The sequence below is a fragment of the Somniosus microcephalus genome, chromosome 7 (assembly GCF_052327205.1).
Source record: "Somniosus microcephalus isolate GS21.2 chromosome 7, FLI_Smic_1.0, whole genome shotgun sequence".
Classification (NCBI taxonomy): Eukaryota; Metazoa; Chordata; class Chondrichthyes; order Squaliformes; family Somniosidae; genus Somniosus; species Somniosus microcephalus.
This window is the reverse complement of record NC_140993.1, coordinates 23210513-23227330: the sequence shown is the minus strand read 5'-3', so window position 1 is coordinate 23227330 and position 16818 is coordinate 23210513. Positions and strand designations below refer to the sequence as shown.

At 50.1% G+C, this 16818-nt stretch overlaps 1 protein-coding gene across 1 annotated transcript in view; it reads right to left on the bottom strand.

The window, feature by feature from the left end:
• LOC147114555 (cadherin-7-like) overlaps positions 1-16818 on the bottom strand; it is a 190992-nt gene that overhangs the window by 42018 nt on the left and 132156 nt on the right. Inside the window, exons 6-7 of the mRNA XM_085992295.1 lie at positions 6213-6400; positions 1956-2209 (exon numbers count right to left, since the gene is read on the bottom strand). Of these exons, the coding sequence (XP_085848421.1) occupies positions 1956-2209; positions 6213-6400 (442 nt within the window). The remainder of the gene's footprint in view (positions 1-1955; positions 2210-6212; positions 6401-16818) is intronic.

Below are 16818 nucleotides of genomic sequence, written 5' to 3'. Positions count from 1 at the left end.
TCCTGGATCTGTGGCCGTGTAACCGAGGTTTCTGGATCTGTGGCCGTGTAACCGGGGTTCCTGCACCTATGGCCGTGTAACCGGGGTTCCTGCACCTGTGGCCGTGTAACCAGGGTTCCTGGATCTGTGGCCGTGTAACCGGGGTTCCTGCACCTGTGGCCGTGCAACAGGGACTCCTGGATCTGTGGCCGTGTAACCGGAACTCCTGCACAAGTGCCGTGTAACTGGGGCTCCTGCACCTGTGGCTGTGTACGGGGCTCTCGTACCTTGGTAAGTATACCTCTCTGTAATCCGGTGCTGGATAAAAAAGAGTTTCCTATATTATGATGGGGTCCGATAGGGATGACGTGGAGAAATTGTTTCCACTTGTGGGATGGTCCAGGACAAGGGGGCATAAATGTAAGGAATGATGTGTGCATTTGTATAAACATAGGAACAGGAGTAAGCCATTTAGCCCCTCAAGCCTGTTTCACCGCTCAATTAGATCATGGCTGATCCTTCACCTAACTCCATATATGTAGAGTTTAACATATTTACTCCATAATGTCAGAAACATAAAGATGCCATACATTCAGATGAAACTCAGCAGTGACATTGCCAATGTCTCCCATTTTGGCATTTACACTGTCTAGGCTTTTAAGCTTCAGTTCAGCCACTTCACTGTAACTGGGTCTTGTCAATTCCTCCTCCACTGGCTCATAAACAACATATTTTCCTTGGTGTAACAGATCATTGTTGAACCATTCATGCCCTTTGTGACAAGTTCTTTTATTTTGGGAGATGTCTCTCAGGCCTGTGCCTCCCTGCTGATGCCTGGGCTTACTTAATACTAAATACTCTTTACTTTGGGCTATTGCTTGCTCCACCATCGAATCCACACCCTGCTTTGAAACAACACCCTCTCATTGAAACGTACAAAATTCTTACAGGGGCTTGACAGGGTAGATGCAGGGAGGATGTTTCCCCTGGCTGGAGAGTCTAGAACCAGGGTGTCACAGTCTCAGAATGAGGGGTCGGCCATTTAGGACTGAGACGAGGAGAAATTTCTTCACTCAGAAGGTGGTGAATCTTTGGAATTCTCTGCCCCAGAGGACTGTGGAGGCTCAGTCGTTGAGTCTATTCAAGACTGAGATCGATGGATTTTTGGACTCTAAGGGAATCAAGGGATATGGGGATCGGGCGGGAAAGTGGAGATGAGGTCGAAGATCAGCCATGATCTTATTGAATGGCGGAGCAGGCTCGAGGGGCCGAATGGCCGACTCCTGCTCCGAATTCTTACGTTTTTTGTGTTCACTCTTGAGTCACAGGAGGCATTTCACAATCAGTTCTATCTGTGATATTACCACTCGCTTAAATGTCCATCAACAGTAAAGTAACACTCAGTGGAGCTGAAAAAAGGTGTACATTTGGCTCGGCTTTGACGTGCGCACAGCTATCACCAGAAAGCTGTCGCACACTCGTGGGGAAAAAAACAACTGCTAATATTTCTGTCTTGCTTGCTGTAATATTGACACCAGAATGCTATTGATTTGGAGAGATGGGTTTGACACATTACATCTGAATATGCCCACAGCAGCAGCAGCTAATGCCAGGAGAAGTGAACTACGAGGAGAAACATCAGAGCAATCATGTCAGTAATGAATAAGTAATGAGACACTTGGAAGTCAATCATTTTTTAGCGAAAATTTTGAAAGCCCATTAAGTATAACGTGGTAACATAATGAAAGCTAATAATGGTTGCCCACTTTAACCGTTCAGCTGTTCGTACCAACCATTTTCACTGGCTTGAATTTTTTATATTGTTTAAAGGAACCTAATAGCACGGCTTAAGTATGCAATTTTCTTTCCGTTGTCAGAACGACAGCAGGGTATCGCAATCAGTACTGGGTGGAGGAGACGTTTCCACACTGTTTAACAGAATTGGCAATCAACTCTGTCGCTTAAACGTCGTGTACCTGATTGGATTGTTTGCTATATCTGGGTCCCTTGCAGTCACCTCTCCGACAAAGGCACCAGCTTCTCTGTTTTCTTGAACCTTGAAAACGTATTCAGGAGAGATAAAGAGCGGCGGCTCATCGACGTCGTGCACATTGATTTTGACGTTTGTGACATCTTTAAATGGTCCGAGGTGGAGGAGTCGCGGATCAATGTATTTGTTGATTGCCTCCACTCTGACGCTAAATCTCCTTTTGCTCTCATAGTCCAATGGCTGCGGAAAAGCACAGACACGGTTCTGTTATCCATTATTCATTGCTCGTTCAAAAAAAAAGTTAGGTTATTGATCAGTCTTGTGCTCCAAGACAGATCGCTTGCCAATAACCACGCTACCTGATTAATCAGTTGGTGCGTATTTAGACTTTTAACTACTTTAGTCCTTTTAAAAAAAATTCATTCTTGGGATGTGAGTGTCGCTTGTAAGGCTGACATCTATCGTTCATCTCGAGTTGCCCTGAGTGTGATACAATTGAGTGGCTCGCTACTCCACTAAAGAGGGCAGTTAAGAGACAACCACATTAGTGTGGGACTGGAGTCACATGGAGGCCCTGACCAGGTAAGGACGGCAAGGTTTCCTTCCCTAAGAACATAAGAAAATAAGAAATAAGAGCAGGAGTAGGCCATTCGGCCCCTCGAACCTGCTCCGCCATTCAATAAGATCATGGCTGATCTTCTACCTCATCTCCACTTTCCTGCGCTATCCCCATATCCCTTGATTCCCTTAATATCCAAAAATCTATCGATCTCTGTCTTGAATATATTCAACGACTGAGTCTCCACAGCCCTCTGGGGTAGAGAATTCCAAAGATTCACCACCCTCTGAGTGAAGAAATTCCTCCTCATCTCAGTCCTAAATGGCCGACCCCTTATTCTGAGACTGTGACCCCTGGTTCTAGACTCCCCAGCCAGGGGAAACATCCTCCCTGCATAGCCCTGTAAGAATTTTGTATGTTTCAACGAGATCACCTCTCATTCTTCTAAACGCTAGAGAATATAGGCCTAGTCTACTCAATCTCTCCTCATAGGACAACCCCCCCCATCCCAGGAACTAAAGGGCATTAGTAAACTAGCTGGGTTTTTTATGACAATTCAGCAGCTTCATGGTCACGTATACTGATACCAGCTTTTTATTAGAAAGTCTTTATGATACTGAATTCAAATTCCTGAGCAGTCCCACCTCACGCTACAGTTGAAAATGAATAAAATTAATCTCAACAGCGCTGGGCAGATTTGAGCGACAGACGTCCCATACTAGGAAGTCAGGCATATAATTGCTGGACTACTAGACTGAATAGTGTTCTTTTTCTTGTCCCACCCTCTCATTGCATTCTCTCACATATCAGGTTTTAATAAGGAGGATGCACACAATTAACATGAATTTTCTCCTTGCTAAATGCCGGGTAGAAGGTGCCAGGACAGTGGGGGACGTTAGATGATATCAGTTTCTGGTTATGCACATGCACAAATATATGATAAATTCTTACCTTTCCCTGCTTGCATATGCACTCAATTTAATTGCACTCAATTGTGCTCCTAGTCAAAGACACATTACCAACTGAGTCACATCTGTATCGCATGCATTGCTACTGCATTGATTCAATTCTTTAAAATAGACTGGATAAATATATGGTCAAGAACGTGATTGAAGGTGTTAAAGATGAGTTGTAGATAGAGATCAAAGACTCCATGGAACATTTTTTAAAATTCATTCATGGGATGTGGGCGTCGCTGGGCATTTATTGCCCATCCCTAATTGCCCTTGAGAAGGTGGTGGTGAGCCGCCTTCTTGAACCACTGCAGAGCATGAGGTGAAGGGACTCCCACACAGTGCTGTTCCCAGGTCGATGCCGGGTGGTCCGTCCAGTTTTATTCTTATTGATTTTCCTAGCGGTTAGATACAACTGAGTGGCTTGCTAGGCCATTTCAGAGGGCAGTTCAGAGTCAACCACATGCTGTGGGTTTGGAGTCACATATAGGCCAGACCGGGTAAGGATGGCAGATTTTCTTCCCTAAAGGACATTAGTGAACTGTGATACTTGAATACTTCATAGAGTACAAAGGGAGTTACTGGTTACACTGGCAGGAGGGTCGGTAACCAGAGGACACAGGAAGGAACATAGGAACAGGAGGAGGCCATTCAGCCTCTTGATCCTGTTTGCCAATGAGATCATGGCTGATCTGTGACCTAACTCCATATACCCGCCTTAGGCCCATATCCCTTAATACGTTTGGTTAACAAAAATCTATCAATCACAGATTTAAAATTAACAATTGATCCAGCATCAGTTGCCATTTGCAGAAGAGCGTTCCAAACTTCTACCACCCTTTGTGTGTAGAAGTGTTTCCGAATTTCGCTCCTGGCTCTAATTTTTAGGCTATGCCCCCTAGTCCTAGACTCCCCAACCAGCGGAAATAGTTTCTCTCTATCGACCCTATCTGTTCCCCTTTATATCCTGAAAACTTCGATCAGATCACCTCTTAACCTTCTATCTTCTCGGGAACACAACCCTAGTTTGTGTAATCTCTCCTCCTAACTGAACTCTTGAAGTCTGGGTATCATTCTGGTAAACCTACGCTGCACTCCCTCCGAGGCCAATTGAAGGTCATTGCCAAATGAACCGGAGGCGAGATGAGGAAACATTTTTTTTAACGCATGTGATCTGGAACGCGCTGCCGGAAAGGGCGGTGGAAGCAGATTCAATAGTAACTTTCAGAAGGGAATTGGATAAATACTTGAAAAGGAAATTTTGCAGGGCTATGGGGGGGAGAGCAGGGAGAGTGGGACTAATTGAAGAGCTCTTTCAAAGAGCTGGCACAGGCTCGATGGGCTGAATGCCCGCCTTTTGTGCTGTAAGATTCTATGATTCTATGATAAATCAATGGTTCTTGAATCACTGGGTTTGTGGAAATAGATAATGCATCAGAAACATATAAATCAGTGAGGGGAAGTCCCTTGCTGGCCACATTGCACTTGACCTGGATTAGTTTTTATTTTTTTCCATACATTATTTTATTCTCATTGGTGTTTGAGTGAGCTGAAGCCTCTTGATGTGAACCCAAGCCCACTGCTCAACGCTTGAGCTAATAGGCCACTTTGGTTTTCTACGGCTTAAGTTTTGGTTATTAACATTTACCTCATATACCACAGATTATGACATCAACGTCACCTAACATAAGAACATAAGAATTAGGAGCAGGAGTCAGCCATTCGGCCCCTCGAGCCTGCTCCACCATTCAATAAGATCACGGCTGATCTTCGACCTCAACTCCACTTTCCCACACTATCCCCAAATCCCTTGATTCCCGTAATATCCAAAAATTTATCAACCTCTGTCTTGAATATATTCAATGTCTGAGCCTCCACAGCCCTGTAGGGTAGAGAATTACAAAGATTATTGTTTTTTATATTTGTTCCTGGGATGGGGGCATCACTGGCAAGGCCAGCATTTATTGCCCATCCTTAATTGCCCTTGAGAAGGTGGTGGTGAGCTGCCATTTCAGAGGGCAGTTAAGAGTCAACTGTGGGTCTGGAGTCACATATCGGCCAGACCGGGTTAGGACAGCAGGTTTCCTTCCCTAAAGGACATTAGTGAACCAGATGGGTTTTTACAACAATCCAATAGTTTCATGGTCACTATTACTGATACTAGGTTTTTTTATTCCAGATTTACTTAATTAACTGAATTTAAATTCCACAGCTGCCGTGGTGGGATTTGAACTCACGTTTCTTGGATCATTAGCCCAGGCGTCTGATTACTGGTCCAGTAACATAACCACTATGCTACTACCATCCTTCTGAGCGAAGGAATTCCTCCTCACCTCAGTCCTAAATGGCCGACCCCTTATCCTGAGACCAATACTCCCCTTAAGCAGTTGTCTGAGGTCCCGCACAGGCCGATCACCGGCTTTTCAATGGGATATTGTGCATATGTGCGATATTTTGAATGGGCTGTGTTGTCCATTAAAGTGACTGTGCACCCAAAAAAAAAATAGGGGGAACATTGCCTGAGGCTATGACCCCTAGTTCTAGACACTCCAGCCAGTGGGAAAAAGCCTCTCAGCATCTACCCTGTCAATCCCCCTCAGAATCTTACATGTTCCATATACAAATTTTAGCTCTTTAAAGACAAAGAGCGAAGTTGAATTTCTGAAATTCTTAGTGCAGGAAGAGAAGATTCGGATAAAAAAAATCCCAGAATAAGCCTGTTAAACCGAACCTTCTTCAATACGATGACCCCTTCCTGAGTCTCGCTATCTGTAAATATGCTAAATGAATCTGAACCATCGGCAGCTACGACTGAGTAGTTCATTTCTGCATTTTGTCCAGTATCGACGTCTGTAGCCATTATCCTCCCGACAGTAGACTCAATACTGGCCGATTCTGGCACGGCAAAGTGGTATAGCTCTGAAAAGAAGGAGAGGCGATTAAGCAAAGTGTGACTCCGTCAGTCTCAGAGATCCATATTCAGCAGCGCAAGCTACCAGGAATGTATTATGTATCAAACAAATAAGCAAACACAAGCAAATTAAATTTAATTAGGCTCTTAGCATGCACTAATTAGGCAATAAGGAGAAAGTAGGCAAACTGGAGATTGAGAATCCGTTTTAGGGCACTAATGATAGCTGTGGAGCATGGCAAAGCAAACAGTTCCCGGCACAAATAAAGACACAGGACCGCTCTGCTCTCCCGTTGACAATAGCAGAGCAGAATTCCCGCTTTGGGCGCAAGTCGGGAAACTGCGCCCAAAATGCACTCGGAGTTAGGTTACAGGTCAAGTTTCTGGTCAAATTCATTTGCACAATCACAAACGTAAACTCCTCCGTGAACCAGCGCAGTCGGGCAGCGTCATAGAACCCGATCATTTCTTTATTTTTCTTTCCATTAAAAAGTATTCCTGGATGTGTTTAAGAATGGTAACTATTATGTCCGTGTATAATTGAGACACGGACTGCAGGAGTTGATTATAACAAGTCTTTACTGAATGGAGACAACCTGGAAACTGAAACTACAGAAGTCTGCTAGGGCCTTTTATACAGAGGTGGTCACTGCCGGTACTGCAGTCTGAGACCAGTTATTCCCTTAAAGGTACATACACAACAGTAACCGGGTGCAGCTTTATTAATACAGTGTGGCGGAGCCACTAAGGGAGTCCGATCAAATGTATATAATTCCCTTTAACAATATGTTAGATACAGCCTGAGTCTGTATCTTTGTATATACTGTTTGCATGTACAGAGCGCGGTCCCTTTAAGAGCACGGGCAAACGCGATGACGTCACGCCGTTCATCACGTGATCCCCCACCAGCGGGAAAAATGTGATGATGTCATGACACCAGCCACGGGACCGCCCTAGCAGTCCTCGTGGAGCCTCCGAACTGACTAGACCTGTATTCGTAGTTATCGTGTATTTGTTTGTTTAACTCAGTTTGTTTTACATTAAATATCGTTTGTTTGATCACCTGAGTCGACTTCAGTCTCTTGATAGGAACTAAACATTCCTACATTGGTGACCCCGACTTTTGCGAATGGTTTTCGCAGAAGGAACGAAGCATGGAAACAAACGCCGTTGCATTGAAGCTACCGCAATTCTGGGAGCAACAAGCGACCTCGTGGTTCATCCAGGTCGAAGCCCAGTTTGCACTACGGAACATTGTTGCGGATCAGACCCGTTACTTTTACGTGGTCTCCGCACTCGACAGCTCAACCGCCTCGCGGATCGTCAGCCTGCTTGAGAACCCCCCGGACGACCGCAAGTATGAAACAATCAAGGCGCGGTTGTTACAGGTCTTCGGGCTCATGAAGTCGGAGCGCGCCCGCTGACTGCTCGCTATGCCCGGCCTCGGGGACTCCAAGCCGTCTGAGCTCATGAGCCAAATGCTCACGCTCCTTGGCTCCGAACCAGAATGCTACCTCTTTAGGGAGCTCTTCCTCAGTCAGTTACCGGAGCAAGTACAAGCTGCCCTGGCCAGGTCCGAAGTCACAGACTGCGCAGTGCTTGTTGCCGAAGCGGACAAGATCTTCGCAGTGACGCAGCAGTACTGCGCTGCCACGAGGCGCCCATCCCCCACAGACGCTGCCCCAGCTCCTCAACCTGCGGGGTTGTGCTTCTACCACACCCATTTTGGCGCGAAAGCAAGATGTTGCCGCCCTCCCTGCAGCTTCTCACCCAAAAACAGAAAACAACATCAACTCTGGCAAAAGGGGACCGGCTCTAACGGGCGCCCCGCGGCTGCGATGGCAATCGGAAATTCTGGAAAGCTCCTGTTTATCACCGACTCCCTCTCTGGTCGACATTTCCTATGCGACACCGGGGTGCAATGTAGCATCCTACCCGCGTCAAATCTTGATATACAGGCTGGGAGGCACGGCCTCTCCCTCGAGGCAAATGCACTATAATGTGGATAAATGTGAGGTTATCCACTTTGGTGGCAAAAACAGGAAGGCAGATTATTATTTGAATGGCAATAGATTGGGAGAAGGGGAAGTGCAAAGAGACCTGGGTGTTCTTGTGCAACAGTCGCTGAAGCTAAGCATGCAGGTGCAGCAGGCGGTTAAGAAGGCAAATGGTATGTTGGCCTTCGTAGCAAGAGGGTTCGAGTACAGGAACAAGGATGTCTTGCTACAGTTGTACAGGGCCTTGGTGAGACCGCACCTTGAGTATTGTGTGCAGTTTTGGTCGCCTTACCTGAGGAAGGACGTTCTTGCCATGGAAGGAGTGCAGCGAAGATTCACCAGGCTGATACCTGGGATGGCAGGAATGATGTATGAGGAGAGATTGTGTCGATTGGGGTTATACTCACTGGAGTTTAGAAGATTGAGAGGGGATCTCATCAAAACCTATAAAATTCTGTCAGGCCTGGACAGACTAGATGCAGGAAGGATGTTTCTGATGGCCGGGAAGTCCAGAACCAGGGGTCATAGTCTAAGGATAAGGGGTAAGCCATTTAGGACTGAAATGAGGAGGAATTTCTTCACCCAGAGAGTGGTGAACCTGTGGAATTCTCTGCCACAGAGGGCGGTGGAGGCCAGTTCATTAAATATATTCAAGAAAGAGTTGGATATATTTCTTAAGGCTAAAGGGATCAAGGGATATGGGGAGAAGGCAGGGACAGGGTACTGAATTTGAATGATCAGCCATGATCTCATTGAATGGCGGAGCAGGCTCGAAGGGCCGAATGGCCTACTCCTGCTCCTATTTTCTATGTTTTTATGTTTCTATGAGGCGGCTAATGGCGGCGCTATTTGGACCTTTGGCAGACGGCAGGTCCAGGTGTGTTTTGGTGGCCAACGGTTTTACTGGGAATTCATCACGGCCAAGGTCTCGCAAGCCATCCTCGGTGCGGATTTCTTGTGCGCCAACAGCCTCCTGGTTGATGTAAGGCACCGACGTTTAATCAATGCGGCCACGTTCCACTCCATCCCTTGCCACCGCAGTAACGGCATGTCACACACCGCCCCCTGTGCGTTCCCCCCTCTGGATGAGTTCACTCGCCTGCTAGGAGAATTCCAAGACCTGACCAGACCCACCTTCTCCTCCACGGCCACGAAACATGGTGTCGAACATCACATCACCACTACTGGCTCCCCGGTCTACGCACGGGCCCGGCGCCTCGAACCTGGCAAGCTCACGGCTGCGAAAGCAGAGTTCGCCACAATGGAACAGCTAGGGATTATTCGCCAGTCGAATAGTCCCTGGTCTTCGCCTCTCCACATTGTCCCGAAACCTGGCGGCGGATGGCGGCCTTGCGGCGACTACCGACGCCACTACTCCTGATCGGTACCTGATCCCTCATATCCAAGATTTCTCTGCCCATTTGGCAGGAAATACCATTTTTTCCAAAGTCGACCACCAGGCCCCCGTGCACCCGCAAGACGTCCCGAAAACTGCAGTCATCACCCCATTCGGTCTTTTCGAATTTCTGTGGATGCCGTTTGGACTGAAGAACGCTGCTCAGGCTTTCCAGCGCCTGATGGACTCCGTACTTCGGGACCTCAAGTTTATATTCGTCTACCTCGATGACATCCTCATCGCCAGTTCCAACAAAGATGAGCACATCTGCCATTTACGCACCCTCTTTAGACGCCTCAGCCAACATGGCCTGATCATCAACCCGGCCAAGTGCCAGTTCGGCCTGCAGCAGATTGATTTCTTGGGCCATCGCATCACATCGGACAGCGCAATTCCTTTGCAAAGGAAGGTGGAGGCAGTAACATCTTTTCCACGCCCACAGACCATCAAGGCCCTGCCGGAGTTCCTCGGGATGGTAAATTTTTACCACCGTTTCGTACCTCAGGCAGCTCTGCTCATGCAGCCCCTGTACGAGGCCCTCAAGGGCAAGTCTGGCAAGGATCTGGTAAGCTGGATGGTCGACATGGACCGGGCGTTCGTTGACACAAAAAGTGCCCTAGCCAACGCGACCATGCTGGCGCACCCGCTGCCAGGTGCCACCATCGCCCTCACCACCGACGCGTCAGACTACGCCACCGGCACAGTGCAGGAACAGTGGGTAAATGGAACGTGGCAACCGCTGGCGTTCTTCAGCCGTCAACTACGGCGAAACGAGCGGAAGTACAGTACCTTCGACCGGGAGTTGCTGGCACTTTTTCTGGCCATCCGCCATTTCCGGTTCTTGCTGGAAGGACGTCCTTTCACTGCTTTTGTAGACCATAAGCCACTAATGTTCACTATGGCCAAGACTGCCGAACCATGGTCAGCCCGACAACAACGTCAGTTAACGTTTATCTCTGAATTCACTACTGATATTCAGCACGTGGCCGGTAAAGACAACCTGGTGGCGGATTGCCTCTTCCGCGCGACAGTTCAGGCAGTCCAGCTCGGCATCGACTATGCCCTCATGGCTGCGGATCAAGCCTCGGATCCAAAGGTGCAAGCTTACCGAACCAGCCCCTCTAGCCTCCAAGCGGCCGACGCCAAATTCCACGCCGCAGGCACCACGCTACTTTGTGATGTCTCCGTAGGAGATCCTCGCCCTATCGTGCCGGTCGCCTGGCGCCGAAAAGTTTTTGACGCCACACACGGGTTGTCACACTCTGGCATGAAGGCCTTACAAAGGCTGATGTCGTCCAAGTTCGTTTGGCGGGGCATGCATATGGATGTCCGCGACTGGGCCAACACCTGCATGGTCTGCCAAAAGGTCAAGGTGCAGCGTCACGTCAAAGCTCCATTGGCCACCTTCGCTGTTCCGGAGCAACGGTTCGATCACGTGAATGTGGACCTGGTGGGGCCACTTCCACCTTCTCATGGGTTTACACATATCCTTACGATGGTAGACCGCACCACTAGATGGCCAGAGGCAGTTCCCTTGTCATCCACCGCTTTGGCAGACGTAGCCAGGGCATTCATCTCCTCTTGGGTCGCCCGTTTCGGAGTACCGGCGGACATCTCTTCTGATCGTGGACCGTAGTTTTCCTCTGAGCTCTGGAACGCAGTGGCTCAGGGGCTCGGCATCAAGCTACATCGCACCACAGCCTACCATCCACAGGCGAATGGCCTGTGTGAACGGTTTCACAGGTCGCTCAAAGCTGCACTGAGGGCCAGCCTCCAAGGCACTGGATGGGTGGACAGGCTACCATGGATCCTGTTGGGTCTTCGCACGGCACCCAAGGAAGATCTTCGCTCATCCTCGGCAGAGCTCGTCTATGGCCAGCCGCTACACGTACCAGGGGATTTCCTTCCAACTCCAACAGAGCTATGGTCCGCATCCAATCAACTCATCAGCCACCAGGAGACAGCCAGGTGTTTTGCACCAGTACCAACGTCGCATCACGGCTTTCAGAGCTCCCACGTCCCAGCAGAGCTGAAGAACGCTGAATATGTGTTCATCCGCCACGACGCTCATCGGGATCTGCTCAAGGCCCCTTACACTGGTCCTTTCCGCGTGATAGAGCCGGGAGACAAAACTTTCTCGGTGGATATCGGAGGTAAACTGGAACACATTTCGGTTGACCGGTTAAAGCCGGCACACTTGGACCTTGGCCGCCCGGTCGAGACCGCACAGCCGCCAAAACGTGGCCGACCACCCACAGTCGCCGTGCCAGATCAAGCACAACCGCCCGCCATCCCGCCCGCCGTCCAGCAGCTTCCACTCCAAGTGTACAGAAGTCGCTCTGACAGGCTTGTCAGGCCTCCTTGCCGTTTCACTTTTTCTGTTAAAGACAATTCTGGGGGGGCGCATGTGGCGGAGCCACTAAGGGACTCCGATCAAATGTATATAATTCCCTTTAACAATATGTTAGATACAGCCTGAGTCTGTATCTTTGTATATACTGTTTGCATGTACAGAGCGCGGTCCCTTTAAGAGCACGGGCAAACGCGATGACGTCACGCCGTTCATCACGTGATCCCCCACCAGCGGGAAAAATGTGATGATGTCATGACACCAGCCACGGGACCGCCCTAGCAGTCCTCGTGGAGCCTCCGAACTGACTAGACCTGTATTCGTAGTTATCGTGTATTTGTTTGTTTAACTCAGTTTGTTTTACATTAAATATCGTTTGTTTGATCACCTGAGTCGACTTCAGTCTCTTGATAGGAACTAAACATTCCTACATTGGTGACCCCGACTTTTGCGAATGGTTTTCGCAGAAGGAACGAAGCATGGAAACAAACGCCGTTGCATTGAAGCTACCGCAATTCTGGGAGCAACAAGCGACCTCGTGGTTCATCCAGGTCGAAGCCCAGTTTGCACTACGGAACATTGTTGCGGATCAGACCCGTTACTTTTACGTGGTCTCCGCACTCGACAGCTCAACCGCCTCGCGGATCGTCAGCCTGCTTGAGAACCCCCCGGACGACCGCAAGTATGAAACAATCAAGGCGCGGTTGTTACAGGTCTTCGGGCTCATGAAGTCGGAGCGCGCCCGCTGACTGCTCGCTATGCCCGGCCTCGGGGACTCCAAGCCGTCTGAGCTCATGAGCCAAATGCTCACGCTCCTTGGCTCCGAACCAGAATGCTACCTCTTTAGGGAGCTCTTCCTCAGTCAGTTACCGGAGCAAGTACAAGCTGCCCTGGCCAGGTCCGAAGTCACAGACTGCGCAGTGCTTGTTGCCGAAGCGGACAAGATCTTCGCAGTGACGCAGCAGTACTGCGCTGCCACGAGGCGCCCATCCCCCACAGACGCTGCCCCAGCTCCTCAACCTGCGGGGTTGTGCTTCTACCACACCCATTTTGGCGCGAAAGCAAGATGTTGCCGCCCTCCCTGCAGCTTCTCACCCAAAAACAGAAAACAACATCAACTCTGGCAAAAGGGGACCGGCTCTAACGGGCGCCCCGCGGCTGCGATGGCAATCGGAAATTCTGGAAAGCTCCTGTTTATCACCGACTCCCTCTCTGGTCGACATTTCCTATGCGACACCGGGGTGCAATGTAGCATCCTACCCGCGTCAAATCTTGATATACAGGCTGGGAGGCACGGCCTCTCCCTCGAGGCAAATGCACTATAATGTGGATAAATGTGAGGTTATCCACTTTGGTGGCAAAAACAGGAAGGCAGATTATTATTTGAATGGCAATAGATTGGGAGAAGGGGAAGTGCAAAGAGACCTGGGTGTTCTTGTGCAACAGTCGCTGAAGCTAAGCATGCAGGTGCAGCAGGCGGTTAAGAAGGCAAATGGTATGTTGGCCTTCGTAGCAAGAGGGTTCGAGTACAGGAACAAGGATGTCTTGCTACAGTTGTACAGGGCCTTGGTGAGACCGCACCTTGAGTATTGTGTGCAGTTTTGGTCGCCTTACCTGAGGAAGGACGTTCTTGCCATGGAAGGAGTGCAGCGAAGATTCACCAGGCTGATACCTGGGATGGCAGGAATGATGTATGAGGAGAGATTGTGTCGATTGGGGTTATACTCACTGGAGTTTAGAAGATTGAGAGGGGATCTCATCAAAACCTATAAAATTCTGTCAGGCCTGGACAGACTAGATGCAGGAAGGATGTTTCTGATGGCCGGGAAGTCCAGAACCAGGGGTCATAGTCTAAGGATAAGGGGTAAGCCATTTAGGACTGAAATGAGGAGGAATTTCTTCACCCAGAGAGTGGTGAACCTGTGGAATTCTCTGCCACAGAGGGCGGTGGAGGCCAGTTCATTAAATATATTCAAGAAAGAGTTGGATATATTTCTTAAGGCTAAAGGGATCAAGGGATATGGGGAGAAGGCAGGGACAGGGTACTGAATTTGAATGATCAGCCATGATCTCATTGAATGGCGGAGCAGGCTCGAAGGGCCGAATGGCCTACTCCTGCTCCTATTTTCTATGTTTTTATGTTTCTATGAGGCGGCTAATGGCGGCGCTATTTGGACCTTTGGCAGACGGCAGGTCCAGGTGTGTTTTGGTGGCCAACGGTTTTACTGGGAATTCATCACGGCCAAGGTCTCGCAAGCCATCCTCGGTGCGGATTTCTTGTGCGCCAACAGCCTCCTGGTTGATGTAAGGCACCGACGTTTAATCAATGCGGCCACGTTCCACTCCATCCCTTGCCACCGCAGTAACGGCATGTCACACACCGCCCCCTGTGCGTTCCCCCCTCTGGATGAGTTCACTCGCCTGCTAGGAGAATTCCAAGACCTGACCAGACCCACCTTCTCCTCCACGGCCACGAAACATGGTGTCGAACATCACATCACCACTACTGGCTCCCCGGTCTACGCACGGGCCCGGCGCCTCGAACCTGGCAAGCTCACGGCTGCGAAAGCAGAGTTCGCCACAATGGAACAGCTAGGGATTATTCGCCAGTCGAATAGTCCCTGGTCTTCGCCTCTCCACATTGTCCCGAAACCTGGCGGCGGATGGCGGCCTTGCGGCGACTACCGACGCCACTACTCCTGATCGGTACCTGATCCCTCATATCCAAGATTTCTCTGCCCATTTGGCAGGAAATACCATTTTTTCCAAAGTCGACCACCAGGCCCCCGTGCACCCGCAAGACGTCCCGAAAACTGCAGTCATCACCCCATTCGGTCTTTTCGAATTTCTGTGGATGCCGTTTGGACTGAAGAACGCTGCTCAGGCTTTCCAGCGCCTGATGGACTCCGTACTTCGGGACCTCAAGTTTATATTCGTCTACCTCGATGACATCCTCATCGCCAGTTCCAACAAAGATGAGCACATCTGCCATTTACGCACCCTCTTTAGACGCCTCAGCCAACATGGCCTGATCATCAACCCGGCCAAGTGCCAGTTCGGCCTGCAGCAGATTGATTTCTTGGGCCATCGCATCACATCGGACAGCGCAATTCCTTTGCAAAGGAAGGTGGAGGCAGTAACATCTTTTCCACGCCCACAGACCATCAAGGCCCTGCCGGAGTTCCTCGGGATGGTAAATTTTTACCACCGTTTCGTACCTCAGGCAGCTCTGCTCATGCAGCCCCTGTACGAGGCCCTCAAGGGCAAGTCTGGCAAGGATCTGGTAAGCTGGATGGTCGACATGGACCGGGCGTTCGTTGACACAAAAAGTGCCCTAGCCAACGCGACCATGCTGGCGCACCCGCTGCCAGGTGCCACCATCGCCCTCACCACCGACGCGTCAGACTACGCCACCGGCACAGTGCAGGAACAGTGGGTAAATGGAACGTGGCAACCGCTGGCGTTCTTCAGCCGTCAACTACGGCGAAACGAGCGGAAGTACAGTACCTTCGACCAGGAGTTGCTGGCACTTTTTCTGGCCATCCGCCATTTCCGGTTCTTGCTGGAAGGACGTCCTTTCACTGCTTTTGTAGACCATAAGCCACTAATGTTCACTATGGCCAAGACTGCCGAACCATGGTCAGCCCGACAACAACGTCAGTTAACATTTATCTCTGAATTCACTACTGATATTCAGCACGTGGCCGGTAAAGACAACCTGGTGGCGGATTGCCTCTTCCGCGCGACAGTTCAGGCAGTCCAGCTCGGCATCGACTATGCCCTCATGGCTGCGGATCAAGCCTCGGATCCAAAGGTGCAAGCTTACCGAACCAGCCCCTCTAGCCTCCAAGCGGCCGACGCCAAATTCCACGCCGCAGGCACCACGCTACTTTGTGATGTCTCCGTAGGAGATCCTCGCCCTATCGTGCCGGTCGCCTGGCGCCGAAAAGTTTTTGACGCCACACACGGGTTGTCACACTCTGGCATGAAGGCCTTACAAAGGCTGATGTCGTCCAAGTTCGTTTGGCGGGGCATGCATATGGATGTCCGCGACTGGGCCAACACCTGCATGGTCTGCCAAAAGGTCAAGGTGCAGCGTCACGTCAAAGCTCCATTGGCCACCTTCGCTGTTCCGGAGCAACGGTTCGATCACGTGAATGTGGACCTGGTGGGGCCACTTCCACCTTCTCATGGGTTTACACATATCCTTACGATGGTAGACCGCACCACTAGATGGCCAGAGGCAGTTCCCTTGTCATCCACCGCTTTGGCAGGCGTAGCCAGGGCATTCATCTCCTCTTGGGTCGCCCGTTTCGGAGTACCGGCGGACATCTCTTCTGATCGTGGACCGTAGTTTTCCTCTGAGCTCTGGAACGCAGTGGCTCAGGGGCTCGGCATCAAGCTACATCGCACCACAGCCTACCATCCACAGGCGAATGGCCTGTGCGAACGGTTTCACAGGTCGCTCAAAGCTGCACTGAGGGCCAGCCTCCAAGGCACTGGATGGGTGGACAGGCTACCATGGATCCTGTTGGGTCTTCGCACGGCACCCAAGGAAGATCTTCGCTCATCCTCGGCAGAGCTCGTCTATGGCCAGCCGCTACACGTACCAGGGGATTTCCTTCCAACTCCAACAGAGCTATGGTCCGCATCCAATCAACTCATCAGCCACCAGGAGACAGC